An 18,677-nucleotide genomic window follows, 5' to 3' on the forward strand; every position below is an offset into this window, starting at 1 on the left:
TACGAGAGAAATGACAGAGCGGTTTAGTTTACACCCACGGTTCATGCCGCCTGCTCACAGAGCTGACCGAGCCTGGAAATCAGATAAACTTCTATATCAGCATTTCTGAAATGAGAATAATTCTCCTGGAATTCTCCACATAACACACAGGGAACAACAACAAAAAACCTACTTGAGATTTTTAACAGAAAAAGGAGATTTGTTTATTAATAATTCATGAGTTCCCATTGAACATGCACGACAGAAACAGTGCTATTCAATAGAGAATACTGTCATCTGTCACTGTTTTATTTGACATTTACACTTTTTTTTTCCTGATACTGCAAAACTTTCTTGGACGGCATGCAAAAATTATATAAATGAAAAAAAATCCCAGCGTGGGGACTCTGTGTCTTCTGTGGTGGGTTCGCTCCCAGCTACATACGTGTGTGCTCACGCAGCCGCTTCGCACTTTCTCACACATTCATTAGCCACCAAACAAGCTAATAAGAGACCCCGTTGAGAAAACAGGGATAAGCATCCCAAATGGGCTGGTGGAAGGATCTCGTGAACAAAAGATGGAGGGCGAGACAGGAAGTGGGGTGGAAGAACGGATTTCCAGAAGGTGAGCCTACAGAGAACGTGGGACGAGCCCTAAGTCGGAGCCAAAGGAAGGTGTATTGTGGCGGCCGTGAAGAAAGCTGACAAACCGACATCGCCGTCTCCAATGCAACATGAAGGGTTAGAAATGGCATCATGGGAGCGCCTCTCGTGGGGAACATCGGCCTTTAGAGGAAGAGCGAGTTAGCGTTAGGAGCGCCTTGTGATTTTGTGCTACTGTAAAGCTCTTGACACTCTTTCTGCTCCGTAGGTTAGTTATTATTTATAAAAATCACAGAACCAGCTGATACATTCATAAGCTAATTATTGAAGCAGCTGGGTACACATGGTGCAATATGTCCAAGGCTGTGAAGTATCACAGATTTCTTGGGGCCTGCTGTGGTGGGGGTGCGCTGTTGAAGGCTCCATCCCTTAATCTGATCAGCCAAGCAAACACTTTGTGGGGAAACTAGATTAATAACCCTCTAAATACCATGAATGTGCTTCATCTTCAAAACCCGGTTCCCTTAAACATGCTATTAGCTCATCTCCATCAGGGATTTGAGGAAGTTCTCTGGTGCCCGAAGAACAGGGTCTTGTTGGCTACCTCCCTGTGCCAGAAATTAATTTGGTTTGCTTATGTCTGCACACATGATCACACTTGTGTCTAATCTGCTCCCTAATAGCTTCAAGGTCAGGACCTTGCATGTCAGTGGGCAAATTGAGCACCACACTTCTTAAAGACTGATGGCAGACAGCGCTCAGTCCATAACGAGGCCTGTAGTTCGTCCTAAGTGATTGTAATGAGTGCAGATTAGAACAGCGCATATAAATCAAATGCGGCACTGAATGTTGTGCGAGACATTCCGTGTATCGTAAGTGGAGATACCACTCAGCTGTCACCTGTCCCCTTTCAAGCTGCAGCTTCCCACAATGCAGTTCACTCCTCAGGCGGAACAGCAGGTGCCGTCCTCCTGAAGGTCTGGGTATCTCAGAACTTCATCTTTTACCAGATGTAGGTTTTTGTTTTTATTTTCTGTTAAATGACGGGTCTCTGTGCTATAGCTTCCCCTGGGAGATGTTAAACATACCTGTTTGGAACATTTGAAAGAGTTCAGTTGGAGACTTATTCAGATCTGTGAAAAGACAGAGAAAGAGGAGCTTATTTTTCCACAGATGGTTTATTTTCCATTTCAAGAATTCCTTCCTTTGTACAGAGAAACCCTTGAGGAAACACTATGGGACTAGGAGGTTTTTTTTTTTTTAATATAATTTATTTTCTGATAGCGCTAACACATGGAATTGTCTTCAACCTTCATATATGTTGCACCTTGAAAATCAGCATTTACCTGTCTCTCAACTGACTTGGAAAAAAAAATAATCTATGAAAATACTTGGACAGACATTTCCAAGCAAATGATTCGATATCTTGTTTTCATTCTTCCTAACCCTCTAACTCTCCCCAGCTCCCAGTTTATTGCAAGAAAAGATCAGGTCTGCGCAAATGTGGCCTCTCACTTGTAAAAACAAGGCAGTGTTGTGTTACAGATTAGTTTATAAATCCCCAGTGGCTTCACAGTTCAGTGCTTACAGCTGCTGCAGATGGGCCTGGGTTTTTGTCTCTTTGCGGTGCTGCAGCCGGCGGTTGAAGGAGAAAATGGAATGATCAGGTTATTAACATGGAGGCCGCGAGGAAGAGGCTGCACAATGAGAACAGCTGGTGTTGCTGTCTTGGCTGATGCAGCGGAGATAATCAAATCTTGCCTTTTTTTGGGTAAAGGCAGAAGACACAGTGGAGAGTTAGACAAACAACGGCTTATGATATTATATGGGGTTTTTATAATGCATGTCAGGAACTTTCGCTGGCTTACAGGTTAGGATACAAAATTTGTGGAGATTTGGGATTTAATTTTTGCAAAGTTATTTGTGTTTATTTAGGCACCTTTTTAGAAAAACTCTGACTCTTTTTTGCAAGAGGCGTGATGTGGGACAGTTCTTGTTTTTAAAATTAGCGATGGAGCTTGGAAGTGATGGGTTAGAAAGCTACTGGGTAAAATATTTTGACATGAGTCAGTGAGCGATGTTGACAGCATCCTCTGTATTATTTTCATATAATCCATCATTATTTGCATTACATTTTCTTTCTCGTGCAGTTTCGAGCGAGAGAACATCCGGATGCCAGAATTGGGAGACACATTTGCAGGTGTGACCCGGCCAACGGCCTACCTTCCTGCAGGTGTGGCTGTGGCGGGAAGGGGATGGTAGGGGGCCTAGAGCCCAAGGCATTCAGAGATGGAGCAAAAATACGATTTTTTCTTTCTAGCTAAGGTGGTGATTTTATTTTGTGAAGTTACTGATAATTCTAAGACTATTTCCTTTCTAGAGAGTTCAGTGCCATTTATTTACACTCAGACATGTTCTCTTCTTTAGAATTCACTATGTTGTAGTACGTGTATGTTCATTTTCACTCTTTTTCTAGGATGGAAACTATCCAGCTGTGTAATTTTTAAAAACTGTAGCTGAGCAACATGAATTACTTTTGTTTTTTTTCCCAGAGAATTGGGTAACTGTCCCCTTGCTTGAGTGTCTTTTACAAAGGGCCTGTAAATTCATTGAGAGTATATTCAGTGGGAAGAGGATAAGGTAATTAACAAGCACGAAGACTCTGGGGCATTGGGGTAACCAGCTCCGTGGTCGCTGGTTGGTTTTTTCAGAGTTGTCAGGCTGTTGCGGTGTCCTCCTGGATCGGGAGGAACAATTGTGACAGAAAACCATGCTACACTGGGACGGCACTGCCCCGCAGTCCAGCCATTCTCTGCTGCTCTGCATCCTACAGATTAACCCAGGGGACCTTGTCTCTGTCTCTCTTTCCCTAGGGCTGGTTGTGCGAACTGCTCCGCTGGAAGGAGAACCCCAGCCCAGAGAACCGCACGCTCTGGGAGAACCTCTGTACCATCCGCCGCTTCCTGAACCTTCCCCAGCACGAGAGGGATGTGATCTATGAGGAAGAGTCGAGACATCACCACAGTGAGCGCATGCAGCACGTGGTCCAGCTCCCCCCTGAACCAGTGCAGGTCAGCGTCCCCTCCTTCCCCTAACCTGAGCAGGGCAGTTGGTGGCAGCAGCTGTCAAGGGTCAGAGGGGCACAGCACACCACCTCCCACTGAAAGGTGTCTCATGCCGTGTCTCCAAGGACAGAGGACCCTGTTCTTCTAGGGGTGGGGGGTACGGGGTGCGCGCGTGTGTGTTTGTGTCCGCGCATGCCCACGTGGAGAAACATGAGTGAGAAGTCGAATCCGAAGGCAGCTGCTTTCCTGAGCGGGTTTTACTTGTGGGGCTCTGAAGCCAGAGCACTCGTGGAGAATTAAATCTCCCAGTCAGAAAACACAGTTCATAGTTCCCAGCGTTTTCTAAAGAACGAACTCCACAGTAGCTAATAAATTAATCTAAAATCCCTCAAGGAAAGTTTGGCTAGGCTGAGGGACAGAAATAGGCACATGAGCGAGAGAATACCATTGAACTCAACCGAACCTTTGACCGAAATTATGATAGATTCTCAGAATTTTAAGATGAGTGTTTGCTGTTTTGGGTTTCGTCCCCTTTGGAAATCTGTGTTCGTTTGTGTTGCATGTTTTGTTCAGTTAGTATTTGCTCTCTTTGAGAGAAATGGTATTTCTTTCTGAAAACAATTGAGTATAGCTCCTGAGACTTGCTGCAGTCTAAAAATCAGTGACTTTCAGGAAGAAATATTAACTAGGCTAATACCCCAAATTTTGACCCCTTCGAGTTTGCCCACAAATTTTTGGAGAGCTTTTGAGATTTGTCCTACTGTCCAGTACCGGCAGTCCCAGCTACCCGCGAAGAGGCCCCTGCAGGGCTCCTGCCTGAGCCTCCTTTGGTTAGCGAGAGGAAGCAGGAATGCATGCTTGTGTGCATGTGTGTGAACATGGGAGAGAACAGGAGGAGGGCGAAGGGAGGGCGGGGTGGGCTGCCTTCCTGGATCAAGATGTCAAAGGAGAGACGGTGAAGGACTTGGCAAAACGTTCTACCCTGAGGTTTCCTTGCCTCCTTTCTCTCCGATCTCCCACGAGCCTGGGGGAGAAGCCAGAAGTCAATGGGTCCATTCTATCACTTATCATCCAAATACTGACATCTCAGTCAGAGCCTTCATGCTGTCATTGGTCAATTTCCAAAGTCACAGAGTGAATTGCCCAAATGATTAGACTCATGAGTTCATACAGCTAGAAGCAATCTCTTAAAACAGTCGCAGTGAACTGAGAGCAGGTGGGTGGTGACAGTACCCAGCTCAGTGTTGGAGCCCCTGTTCTGGGCCTGGACTCGTGGTAGGGGCAACCCCTTCCCCTGAGGTGAGCCCCAGGGCTTTCCTTTCATGACCCACCTTCCCCCTTCCCTCTCCTGTTCTTTCCTGGCGGGGGCCTCATGCAAACACCAGGACACCTTCCTACAGATAATTAAACAAACATGCTAAGAGCCATGTTTTTCAGCTTTTGAGATTCGGTAGAAATTAAAGAGGGTGCTAATATAGGTTCATTGACCTTTTCTTTTGGAGGATTCATTGATTTGAAAAAATGAAGGGGTACTCCAATTTATTATCTGTATCATTTCATAAAATAAAATACTCTTTATTATCACTAAGTTAATGAAAAGAATAGCCTCAGACAAAAGTTCTCAACTATGAGATCATAGTCAGTCATATGAAAATTCAGTCATGTGAAAAACTCACTGTCACCCTCGCTTCTCTTGTTTTGATGTGAACTAGTCAAAACTTCTGTGTTGAACCAACACAGGCCGAGAACTAGCTTCAGGAACCACCACCTTTGTATGGACTTCTCATTCAGGGTCCATCTTAGTTCAGCCCAGGTGAAGTGGATATAGAACGGGAGTGAAAAACTGATTCATTGTGGACATTTAGAGCGTCCAGTTTTTATCGTAAGATGACAAAGCTGGAAATGTAGGGAAGTCTGAGATAAAATCCTAAAACCATTATAATTAAGGACCTCCCTTCATTTGGGTGATGGTTCCTATATATTTCTTTCTCCATTGTTTTGTCCAGAAGTTCTCATCTCTTTGAGATCCTTATGTTTAGGGAGTTAAGAGGATATTCAATATATAATATTCTAACTGAACAGCTTGAGTAAAGTAAATCAGAGAAGCAGACCGCCAATTGATTTATGAGTTTTATTATCTTTTATGTTGGTATGTCAAAACTAGAGTGTGCTAACAGTATTTAATGGCTAAGAAAGAGTCACCCTGTAATTTTCCTTTTTCAGTTTTAAGCACTTCGTGGCTATTAGCATGAACTTCTGATATCACTAAGAGAATTCACTTATTTTATAAAAGGTTATTCCTATTACTCAGGTCTTAGCCAAAGAGTTTACAAATAAGATAATTCTCTCTACATTGATTTGCCTTAGCCATTGACCTTGATCCCGTAACTACTGTGAAATTCTACAATATGTTACTTATTTATTTATTTTTATATTTTGCCAGTTTCTCAGTGACACTGGTTTGAAATGCTGCATTTGTTTGTCAGCAAAACACAAGACTTTGGGTTAATTTTATATTGTAGTCACGATATGAAAAATGAAGAAAAATAAATGGGACCAGGTGGCAGAGCTCTTGAGATTGGAGAATGCAGTGGGCACAGCCTCTGCGACTTAGGGATGACTGCATTTTAATAAAAGATCCCAAACTACTAAAAAATGTCTAATTGTGCGGAAGTTAAGCCACCGGACTCAGGGTTAGGCTTTGTTCTTGCCCTCGTACCAACAAAATTTTAGGGAGATGCAATTATTGACATGTTGTAGGAATTAGATGTGGGGTGATACTAGTTTGGTGTTGTTGCATTTTGTCTCGTGAGGCAGAAAATGCGCTGTTGTCTAGTTGCTAAGCAGAAGTGTCATTGATGCTTACGGAGATCTTTTGATACATAGAGCATAGTGAAAATCATGCAGATGTCCACTGCACTTGTGCTTACGGAAGGGTGCCATTTAAATTTCTTTAAGTAGCTGGGGTATACTGTTCCTGGGTTTTCTTCAACAGTAAAGATATGAGCTGTCATGCTGAACTGTGCACCAGATTGTCTGTTGAATTAGGCCCCCATTGATCGTATCACCCTTGCCCCATTGGGTGTTTTCTGTGATGTGAGAAGTCCCTCAGAATCCCAGCCTCTTCCCGTAAGGAAGACGGGACATTTTTCCTGCCATTTGTTGGCAGACAGTTTACATATTGATAGTGTGACATTGCCTGCGGTTGTGTTTCTTTTTCTGAGCCACAGAAGGTTTTAAAAATTTAAGCCCACCCTTCAAAATGAGGAGATCTGACATCCAATCCCAATTTTGTGTAACAGTGCAGAAAATCAGATCTGACCCGCTGGGCCCCATGGCTGGAGCTGACACTCAGGACTCACCATCCTGTGGTGAGATGGAGCCCCACTGTCCCCCCTGCACATGCGCACACACATCCTGTCCGCATCATTCCTTCAGACCCTATCATGTCGCTCTGCCCCTGAAAGGCTGCCTTGCCCCTGTGACTCCAGCTCTACACCCCAAGGTGCCTTTGCCCATGATTCTGATTTCTTCCATGGTCCCCATTATGTGCCATTTATTTTTATAATTCTAACACCTAGCAGAACCTTTTTACATGCTTGCCAAGAAATGCGTGTTTAATGGACTGTCCCTTCAGAGATGAAGCTGGGTTATAGTTGAGACAGAGCTAGGCTGGGGCCACCAAGAGGTGCTGTGCGCCCCAGAGCCCTGTGGTCCTAGAAGAGTGAGACGTTTCCCCCATGGGGGTCCGGACCCCCCAGGTGAGGTCCAGCTGTGCTGTTATAACTGAGTTCCCTGCTCTCTCCAGTTTCCTCTCCAGGACTCCGTCTCTTTAGAAACTGTCACTGAAATCCCTGCTGTGTAGGGATGCCTGGCTGGCCCCATCTGGAGCATGTGACTCTTGATCTCAGGGTGATGAGTTCGAGCCCCAGGGTGGGTATAGAGATTACTTAAAAAAAAAAAAAAAAAAAAAAAAATCCCTGTTATGTAGAAGGTAACTTTCCAGGCTGAACACACATTACAAACTAGATCCATCTTTACCATGACCCTCAGTGGGGGTAATATTGCTGTAGGGAATAAAAATGGATTCTTGGTGAACATAGACATCTTCACTTTATAGTGGTTTGTGGCCTTTCAAAGGGGCATGGTACCTGAAGAGATATTCAGTATCTCTGGTATTAAGATTTAACGAAGCAGGGGAAGTGACTATGGGATGCGGGGAGGAATGTCTAAAAAGTTTCCTTCAGGGGCTGATAATGACAAGAAAAATACTGATATACATATGGTTTTAGTCCTTGTATAGATACCACAAAAAAGACCAATATAGGTGAGATGACATGGGAAACTAAAACAGGCCATGAAAAAGATGAAATAATTCCACTTTGTCCTGCCAGAAAGTCAGAGACAAAATTATTTCTTGTGGTTATAGTGATTTTCCCCCCTAGTGGTTATGATGACCTGAGGCCCTATGGTGAATGCATATCCTCAACTTAGAATCAAAAACTAGTTAAGTCAGGGTATTCATTATTACCATTTTATAGTTGGAAAGACTGGAGCAGAGACACTGAGCCTTGCTGGAAGCCCGAATCACCAGCTGAATGAAAACGCAGGCGTGTTTGGCATCCAGTGTTCCCTCTGACCACACTCCCCTTTTAATGCAGCGAGAAGAAAGGACATTGCTCATACCCTGACTAGGTCAGCGAGTGGGGCTGATGGGGGAGCGTCCGCCAAATCGTTCCTGTCTGTGTCGTTTGTGCTTTATTGCTTTATTATATTTCCACCACAGTGTTTCCATGGCTTCTTTCGTAAGTTCAGGAATTCTGAGCTTGCTGCCGTGTGGTTTCCTGACGCGTACTTGTTTTAAAATTCCATGCCATACACTGAGGAAGAATGTGAGACCTGGTGGGGGACCGCTGACACCCGCGTCGTACCTCCGCTCGTCTGGACCGCTGCCCACTCCGGGGAGTTCTAACTACTTTCAAAGCCAACAATTCCCTGTCACTGGCATCAGCCAGTGGTTCTCAACCAGGGGTGACTTAGCCCTTCGTGGGCTATCTGGCAGTGGCTGCGGACATTTCCAGTTACTATAACTTGGAGGTGCTACTGGTATCTACAGGGCAGGGGCCAGGGGTGCTGCTGTGTGGGCTGCTGTGTCCAGGACAGCCCCCTAAAAAGTGACCTGTCCTTACTTGGGAATACTTTGAGAGTCCCTGACTGTCCATGAGGAGCCACGCCAGCTCTTTTTCATATTAACATTATGTCATCCTGTGTGTTTTTATTCAACTTGAAGAACATTCTGCATTTCTGCTATTCTCAGTCAGCTTTCACCATGTTCAGATTTAATTTGTCATTCAGGAATAAGGAAGTGTGGAGGTCATTTGCAACCTTCTTTTCTTTTTTTTTTTTTTTTCCCTAGAAAAAAGAACATTTCCATCTTGGGACCATTTCTTCCAAAATAGAGTAGAAAGGTTATTTTCAATGATGCTGTCAGAAAGTTGAAGGAGCTCATTAAGAACACCTGAACTAGTAGATTAGCCATTAGCTGTGGCTTTGTTCTTTTCTAGAGATTTAGGCAAGTTGCTTGCTTACCTTTTAAAAGTTTCTTCAAGTTTTGGGAGGGCGTTTGTTTTGTTTTATTTTGTTTTGTTATTGCAAGACAGGAATTCCAGCTTAATTATGAGAGATACATTAGGGGAAATTGAGAGTGATAAAACCTCTGAAAATTCAGATGTAGGACTATGAATATGGTTAGGTTTCTCTGAACCTGGAACTGGGAGTTCAGCATTCATGGGTTCTTCCTCTCGTTTGCTAACCTTGATGTAACTTAGCTCTAACCCATGTCAGATTCCTTCTGGTAGCAAACTTTTTTTCCCCATCATCACCTAATTTATCATTTATATCTTTGTCTATCATATAACTTCTGTTTACTACTTGTGATTTTTATTGGATTATAATCCCCCCTCAAAACCTTGACCTGCCCATGATGTCTGCTCTCCTTCAAACCCAGCTCCTTTTGCCCACTCTGTATTTACTACTAATTGGAATTTTTATAACAGGGAAACTGACTGGTCCACCTTATCCTCATGAAGGCAAACTGTCCTGACATTTAATTTCCAAACAGTAACGTGAATGCTTACTTTATTTTTTGTTTATTTTTCCATTTTATTTTATTTCTTTCTGGTGTTCCAGCATTGAATGCTTACTTTAGAAGGCACTGCATTTTAAAAGAAGAGCTCTGTTGGGGATAATGTTAGGATCAACTCCAGAAGAAAGGGAAGTAGAAAGCTAACTGGCTACAGACCATCTGTAGGTAACTTATGAATGGGTTACCCTTGGGCCGGAAAGTTAGAGCCTTTTAGTAGATCATGACTCCTGTGACCCTGCATTTATCAGGGTAGATGGTTGCAGGAATGATTAACAAATCTCATATACAATTCTTAGATCCAAGGAGATTTATATGACTTTTTTAATGTGAAATGCTATAGACATGTAAGGAGTAGGAAACAAATGCCAAAGATTGATTTTAAGTTCTCTAGATACCCAAAGTATTATGCCTTTTTATTTTATGGCCGTTTTTCTTACATTTATCACGTGCTTCCTTCCATGTGTTTAGGCACTGTGCTATAGATACTGATAGAAATTAAACTTGGAATTTTATAGTAACCTGGGTCTGCTTATTTATTTCTTTAAAGTGGGTTCAACAATTTAGTATGCTTATGATTTTAATAATTCGAGTTAGCTTACTGCTTCTCATTCTTCGTAGGGTTGTCCTAGTGTTTTTGCCAAGCAGAGCTCTCCCTACGAGTGCCCACACGTTAATAACACACCATGTTCCAAATTAAGTGTTCAGGGTTAGCTTTTGGTTGGAAGTGAACTTTCAAACAGCTGGGTTCCACTTCTTCCAGTCTTTTCCTGCCCTGTGGGAACATAGAGAACCTTGGTTTCTTTGGTAGCTTGCTGTTCTATAATTGCTATGTTTCTTTAAATAATAGCCTAATTTTGATATTTTGCATTTTTGAGAGGCAACACAGTCTCTTTAGCTCATGCTGTCGGTTACTGATACACTCCTCATTTTTTTTAGATCCTAAAACTGAATAGAAGGCACTTTGCCTAACACTGCTGGAGGGAAGAGAAGGGATTAGCTGTGTCATTTTCATTGGTACAAATGCTCCTACTGGATACAAGTGTCTGCAGGGCCCTGTGCTCAGAAACCACTAAAATCACTAATATAAGTTACTTCCTTTGTGTCTGTTTGTTGAAGGTGTGAGGGCAGGAGGCTTCTCCTTGTACACATTGCTGTAGTCTTTTTCCTTCTGCTGTTATTAAATGAAACGAGGTATAAGACAAAACCTTTAGCACTGTGGTCTTTTCTTTTCTGTTAGGAAAAGAAAACTAAAGATTATATTTTTGAACGTAAAGCTTAGTTATCTTTTTAAAAAAATACTGCTGTGAAATTTGTTAGGGGTTGTTTTTGCTAGTCTACTAGCCAACTCAATGTGGCTGTTTTTCTTCCTTTCTCTTTTCCTTCCTACCCTCCTTTTTTTTTTTTTTTTAATTTTCAATAATCTGAAATGCTTTTTTCTTTTAATCTGAAAGAACGGGAAGGCAATGGCTAATATTTTTTTCTTAAAGATTTTGTTTATTTATTTGATAGAGAGAGAGAGATCACAAGTAGGCAGAGAGTGAGGCAGAGAGAGGGGGAAGCAGGCTCCCTGCCAAGCAGAGAGCCCCATGTGGGGATCACAAGTAGGCAGAGAGAGAGAGAGGAGGAAGCAGGCTCCCTGCTGAGCAGAGAGCCCGATCCCAGGACCCTGAGATCATGACCTGAGCCGAAGGCAGCAGCTTAACCACTGAGCCACCCAGGCGCCCCAGAGTTGCATTTTTTAAAAAAAATATTTTATTTATTTATTTGACAGAGAGATATCACAAGCAAATGAAGAGGCAGGCAGAGAGAGAGAGAGAGAGAGAGAGAGAGGGAAGCAGGCTCCCCGCTGAGCAGAGATCCCGATGCGGGACTCCATCCCAGAACCCTGAGATCGTGACCTGAGCCGAAGGCAGAGGCTTAACCCACTGAGCCACCCAGGCGCCCCAGAGTTGCATTTTTTAAAACAGATTTCATTTTCCCTCTGGCTACCTTACCGTAATCTAGAACTCAGACTATGATTTAGTGGAATCTATATGCTCTGTTTCTTTCTCTAAAGAAAGAAATGGGACGCCATCTCTTTGGTTTTTCAAGCTGTTTCTCGAATATACCAGATAATATCTTTAAAACATGTTGAGCTTCTCAGAGAGATGATATTACCTTTAAAAAATGGCTTTTTGAAAGTATCAAAACAGACTTTCTGAATCTATTCTCTAGAGTCTGAAGTGATCTACACAGTTCTAGAAAGAATTACCTGTGTAGATTACTGATCGAATGGCATTTTAAAATGTGGTTTTGGTTAAAAAAAAGAGAAAGAAAGAAAGAAAGAAAGAAAGAAAGAAAGAAAGAAAATAAATGGATAATAAGTGTGTCCACTCCACCTTAATTTCTCCCTGACCACACAGACCCTCATTTTTTATTTATTTATTTATTTATTTATTTTTTTTCCCTGGCCATGTTCATTCTCTCTACCCAGGATGACTTCTCCAAGTAGCAACCCTATTCCTTCATGGCAGGTTATAGGCTAATTCATTGTTGTACTTGAACTGAGTCCTTCAGTGAACCTACCTGGCTTACTGGTCATGTGTTGATAAAGCTGTGGTCCTTGGAGGGTCAGGTGTCTCTTAACAATGGACTATTGTGACAGAAAAACAAATGGCTGTTCTAGGACCATGGAAGCCTGTTTCACATTTTCTCCTTAAATTTTCTCCCAGAGCATTTGTCATTGAAAGGCATTCCTCATCTTCACAGAGGAAAGGGGTGTGCACATCTTAGAGAGAGACTTCTCCGGTGGATGAAATGCTCTTCATTTGACGGGTCAGAGTGAGGGTACTAACTTCACATCCTTTGATTTGGACCTAGTCACTCAAACAAGTTTGCAAATCTGGGGGATGGTTGCAGCTGAAACAGGGTAGGCAGGGGGCTTGGAAAGCCCAGTCCCAGTTCTTAAGAGGTAAGAGGTAAGAAGCTTCATGCTGGGAAGCAGATGGAACTGACAAACTTGACTCACCGATACATCCTCATGCAGCCATGTTTATGAGATTTTGAACTGTCTGATTAAAAAATATTTCTAGAGAAAGTAAAATATCCAAATGAAAGTTAGGTTTCTTTTAACCTCCTCTTCTTCGTTTTTTACATATAAGTGATACAAATTGTCATCTTCCTTATCAAAACAGTACCTCTGCCAGTAGCTTTAAGAGCATGGCCGAAGAGGAGAGGGGGATGGATCCTCAGAAGGTCTGGGGTGAATTCCAGGGCCACCACTGGACTTGGAGGTCTTGGGTCTTGCAGAGGCCACTTAAGTTTTCTGGAAAACTTCACATCTTCAGGATCATTTGAGGCTTACATGAGAATGTGATTGCGCCTGAGAAATAATAGTGGTATCTGAGCTCTAGGAGTATGAAAAATACTACTCAGTGAAATAATTCTACTCCGAGGAGTTCGGAGTGAAACCAAGGATAGTGTCAGTGTAGAATTCTACAGAAAAATTTGAGAGTGTGCCTTGCCTCTGTTGTGTGCATGTTATGTACTTGTTTTGGGACAGATTGAGAAACTCTGAGCTGTGTGGTTTTATCTGATCTTTCTACATTTCCAAGCTTTTTTAAAAGTTACTATTATAGAGGAGTGGCCGTGTCAGCTGCTACCCCCCAGAGCCAGGGCAGGAGGACGCCCTCTGCACCGTGGGGGATGCGAGCGATGCCACCTGGTAAGGGCAGAGGCTGAGGTGTCCCCTGCTCGCTGCGCATCAAAAATTATTAAAACAACAACAATAAAAAGTATAAGTTTCTTGAAAGCAAGTGAGACCCTTTTCTTCTCAGCTCTGAATAAAATCCCTCTAGGGCATAAAAAATGCCACTGGATATTTTAAAAGTAAATTGGTACCTTTTTTTTTAAGCTTAAAAAGGCAGGAAGACCTCTTACCTTCTGTATAATCCCTGTGAGTTCTGCCGTCCTTTTTGCAACGCATTAGAATCCTCAGTGCTGTGAGGGTGCCATGCCCTGATGATGTTGGAGTTTCTTTAGCGGAGGGTTTGGAGAGTGTCTGCCACTTTGGCAGCTCTGTACTGGCCTCCGACGGACTCAACACCGGGGAAATAACTGGTCTCTGGTCTTGAGTTGCTTGGAGGCCCACAGGCAAATGAGTACAGGCTTTTACAGAGCAGGCTGCGTAGTGATGTGTTGAGCAAAGATGTGAAATTTGCTAAGATCTCAGCTCACTCTTTCGTGGGTCCTCATAGAGCAAATGATAAGGGGTGGTTTTCATATAAGCAACTCGGTTCCTGGCATCACTGCCTGGACGTCTCCCTCTTTCCCTCGTGTGCAAGTAAACAAGAAGGCAAGTATACGTTGAATAGTGTCATTGTAGAAGGGGTATAGAATCTGCTTTGATTTACCAAAAACGAAAAGTAAAACACTTGCAAATTTTTCCTACTGATGGTAACAAACTGAAGTGCAGGTCACAATAGCCGTCTAAGTGATGGCTGCATGACTGAAAGCCACAGGGTTAAGAACTTGATAAAAAGTACAACCATTTGATTTTAATTTTGGAAAATGGTGATGTCTTGCTTACATCATGGTAGAAACAAACATAAATGCCTTTTTTTTTTTTAAAGGAAGGCCTTCTGGTTATAGTTTTTTAAAACACACTTAAAATAGATGCTTAGGATTTGCTTAAATTCAAGTGTAGTATGGCATTAAAGTAAAAAGTTCTCAAATACTTAAAATTTTACTGTATATGTTTGTTACCCTCCCCCCAAAACTTTCTAGTCGCTATTTCAGGAGCTCGATTGTCTCGTAAAGAATAAACCACTACTTTCTGTCTCTATTTTCCAACAACCACTCTGATAAAATGAGAAAAAAAGAAGATACAATAAAGAAAATGGCCCTGAAAGTGACATAGACTCTAGTCATGAGAACTGAGCATGTTACTGTGGATGATGAGTTTTATTCCTTAGTTTCCTTCCACTTTTTGTAAATTGTTATAACATGGGTTGGAGGATCCCAAAGACTCTTTGTAGCTTAAACACTCGTTCTGTGAGTTGATTTATTTATTTCCAATTCCCATTTGAGTATTTTAATGAAAATGTAGAAAACAAAACCAAACCACATTGCTTCTGAGAGGTTCAAATGGATGTTGGGAAAACAAATTAACAACAAAATAACAGAAGATGCACACCTTTTATCAGCTCAGAAAGTTCCAGCTGATTTTCTTATGATTCATAGTTATGACAATTGCAAGGGAAAGCCAGCCACTGAGTTTCAAACTGTTGTAACCAAACCTACCTACTGTGGCTTCTCAGCTGTTTCTGTTTAGTGTGGAAATCTAATGTGGCTGAAAACTACCGCTGATTTTTATTAAGTCGAAGTCTGGAACTTCCCCTTGTAATGATAGAAAAGCACACTTTCAATTAAAGGAAAACTGCCAAAGTTCTGAAATTCATTTATTTTATGATTACTCAGTTTAACCCTAGAAATGGGAGATCAAGCAAACTGGATAGATTTGACAGTTCTAAGGTCATAAGTTCAATTTCCTCACAAGTTGTTTCTAGATCTAATTCACTGCAAGTCATACAACCCTTCACCTTTTGATATGGAGTCTTTTGTCGAACTGTGTATCGCATCAGGGTCATCCTAATCACTTTGGGGCTCGGAAAGTGACAGGTAAGTCAGGCCAGGCAAAGGAATTCCAGTGAGCAAGTCTGGGTGGCAGGAGGCAGATGGGTGTCGCGTTCCATAGCAGACTTGGGGTGCGCGGGATAAAACTTAAACTGGCTCACAGGCACTGATTGTTCAATTTTCAGGAATTTTGAAAGGCAGTTGTTAAACCCTCAGTAGAATGGCACTGGCCGTGGTGGGAGTATTCACACTACAAAAATTGCAAATGATCCAATCGGGGCTTTTTTCTCTAGAGAATCAGTTGCTGCGCATTTACCAGGCTCAACACTGAAAAGACTCCAGGTAACTTTTTTTCCCAAGCCCTGTGGATATCCATATACTTATTTCTCATAAAGACATGCCAAAAACAATTGTAGGAAAGAAAGGTGTTTCTAGAACTGAATGGCTGGTTGGTTGTATGTAGCTCGCCTGATCACCCAGACACAGGAAGTAGTTTATCTTTTTTTTTTTTTTTCCAGAAAATAGTTCATTTAAGCAGTCCTTGCTTCTATTCTCTCCCCTTCATATTCTTCCTTAGTTTAAATTTATTTTTTCGTATTCAAGGAAGCTTATTTTTCTTCGTGAATATATAATAGTTGAGACTAACTGGACTATCTTGTTAGACTCATTTTGCAGAATCAAAACCACGCAGCACAATGAATCCCTAGTCTGATTTCCTGGTGCTGAACACCCTACAGGTTTGAGGTAGGAAAAAGGACAAGTTACTTTAACATGGTTACTTTCTTAGCTATGATAAACTGAATCCTTTATTCCACAGTAAGAAGTCACTTGTTTTTTTAAAAGGTATTCTAATCTCAGGGAGCAAAAACCTATGATGTGTATTCCTAAAGAAATACATGTGGCTATGGAGAGATCTTCTTATTTCCTTTGTGATCTAAATGAACAGAATATGCTGACGTGAGCACATACTATATAGATACGAAATCTAAATGCAAATGATTTTTCAAATAAAGTTTTCCTCATTTTAGTTTTTGGACAATTCATGTCAACAGTGTACTCAATAGTGTGGTAATGGAAGAGTCGAAAGGGATTGTGGGCCGGTGTCACTATTTCCACGTAAGGCACGACTGAAAGATATCCTTCTGAGAGAAATCCTCATTGGAGCTTGTGCATGGGACACGAAAGCCTCGCAAAGAGGTAGAACTAAAACAGTTAAATGGGTGTGCTCTACATTAATACAGCACTTACTTAGTAATGAAAGGAGAGAAGCAAATGGATGAATTCTTTGGCTTGTAAGGCATACTCTGGATGAGATGCACCGGTGTGCGCTGTCGATGACTCTTTGCTGTATCTTCACATTAGAGCGACTGATGTACCAGGGGAGAAGTTTTCTTGCCATTTTATTTGCAAGGAACGAACCCATTTCTTTCGAGCTCCCAGAACAGATACATTAGAGATAGCATGCTGTGCTGGGATGGTCTCTACACACTTGTGTATATGAAGCAGGGCTGTGCAGGACACTGCCAACATGCACGGGCATCTGCGTTCTGTGTCGCCGTGACTTACAGCATGTGTGTGGACTGAGTGCCCATCTTAGGCGTCCTCCTCTGCATTTGCAGCATTTCAAAGACTAGTCTGAAACATCTTGGCACAGATGGGAAAAGCAGAGTTGCTTTATAAGCTCCAGAACTACAAAGACACAGATCTAACATATGATATTAATAAATAGCTTGGATTGGGGAGGGGGTGCCGGGGGTAAAAAATTAGATTATTTATTTAGAAAGTTGAAAGTCTTCATTTGTGATCATGACTCTGTTCTTGAAAGGAAATAGGTGCTGGGGTTTGTGTTTTGTTTTTTTCTCCTATCCTCACGCTTCCCTTCTCCCCCTTCCTCATGTTTTGAATTAAAATCCAAAGACGGCTGAGAGGGTGTATATAAAACTGCGAGAAGGATGTGGTAAATCATGGCAGGGGGCTGGGATCTCACAGACATGGTGGTGTCAGGAACTAAAGACCAAAGGCGAATCCTCGGCTTCCAATGGATTTACTTGAAATCCCTCACCTTGTAGCGTATCATGGATAATAGCATATCATGGATAATTACATTTTTACAAACGGTAGAGAAAATCATTTTGACACACACATAGTATTTTCCAGCCAGACCAGCTTTTCAATCTTTTACAGCTTTCATGCATTAAGGCTCGTATTTTCTTTGTTTATTTTTAAAATATTATCATTAATAATAGGTTGGTTCTGTGGTCAGCCTCCGAGTAGAAGACACGGAGGAAGACCCCTTTTCCCTATTGCCCCAAGCCAAACATTTGATACCTTTTCCTTTGTAGAAGTTTGTGCTACTCATGTTTTTCATTAAGAAAGTTATGGCAACCAAATTTTCATGGAGATTTTTAGGAGCTTTGGTCATTTTTCAGCTTATTGCTATGTGTAATAGAATGAATTATGTTTAGTGACAAATCACTGAAAGGAAGAAAAAAAAAACAGAAAAAAAGTCATAGAAGAAATACTGTCATCGATTTCTTTGCCGCTGCTCTGCAGTGGAGTGGATTCTGCCGGGGTAACCCTGGTAAAGGTCGTCCCTGTCAGCCACTCGGCTGCATCAAAATTCCAGAGCCCAGAAAAAATTGGGGGACAATATTTTCTTAACCCTTTCTGATCAAGTGTGGTATTTCATTTTGAAAATGAAGTTAATTCCCCCGAGGCCTTTGAAACTTTAATAATACACAATAAATAAAAATCATATCTAATAACTCAATGGTTTCATTTGGCACCATCATCATCTCCTAGATGTACGGCAACCACGGAAACATAAATACTCGCAGGCCTCGAGCGCCCAGTTTCTATTTGCTAAATAAACTTGGCTTGCTTTAAATTCCTCTGTGTGCAGTCATTAATACAATCCACTTTGACAGCATTTAATTAAAGTGCTTTTCTCTATTAAATTCATTAAAAGTCCCCCACCCCCGCCCCCGTGTATAACTGCTTTCCAGATGCTGAGTGGCAGGGACCTATGAGCCCCACTTTAAATAACTTCTCATTTCTCTTTGTAAAGTGTTTATTACATTCAATTTAGAAACTGTTAAATATGGCTTAGAAAGAAAGTCAGATTCTAGGACATGGTCGCCATCCCTTTAGCAGTTCTTTGAAAAATAAATGTTAGCTTAACGCATCTGAATAAGCATTTATTATCTGAATATTTTTCTTATAGTCTGTCAACGCTCCAAGGCGTTTAAGCTGGGACGTAATAAAGATACGGT

The 18,677-nt window shown here is 41.9% G+C and overlaps 1 protein-coding gene across 4 annotated transcripts in view; it reads left to right on the forward strand.

The window, feature by feature from the left end:
• SATB2 (SATB homeobox 2) overlaps positions 1-18,677 on the forward strand; it is a 466,941-nt gene that overhangs the window by 427,737 nt on the left and 20,527 nt on the right. For all 4 annotated transcript variants that reach the window (XM_082688948.1, XM_082688949.1, XM_082688947.1 and 1 more), the window contains one exon: positions 3,456-3,653. In XM_082688948.1, the coding sequence (XP_082545074.1) occupies positions 3,456-3,653 (198 nt within the window). The remainder of the gene's footprint in view (positions 1-3,455; positions 3,654-18,677) is intronic.

The sequence above is a fragment of the Mustela nivalis genome (genome assembly GCF_964662115.1).
Source record: "Mustela nivalis genome assembly, chromosome: 11".
In the NCBI taxonomy this organism is placed as follows: Eukaryota; Metazoa; Chordata; class Mammalia; order Carnivora; family Mustelidae; genus Mustela; species Mustela nivalis.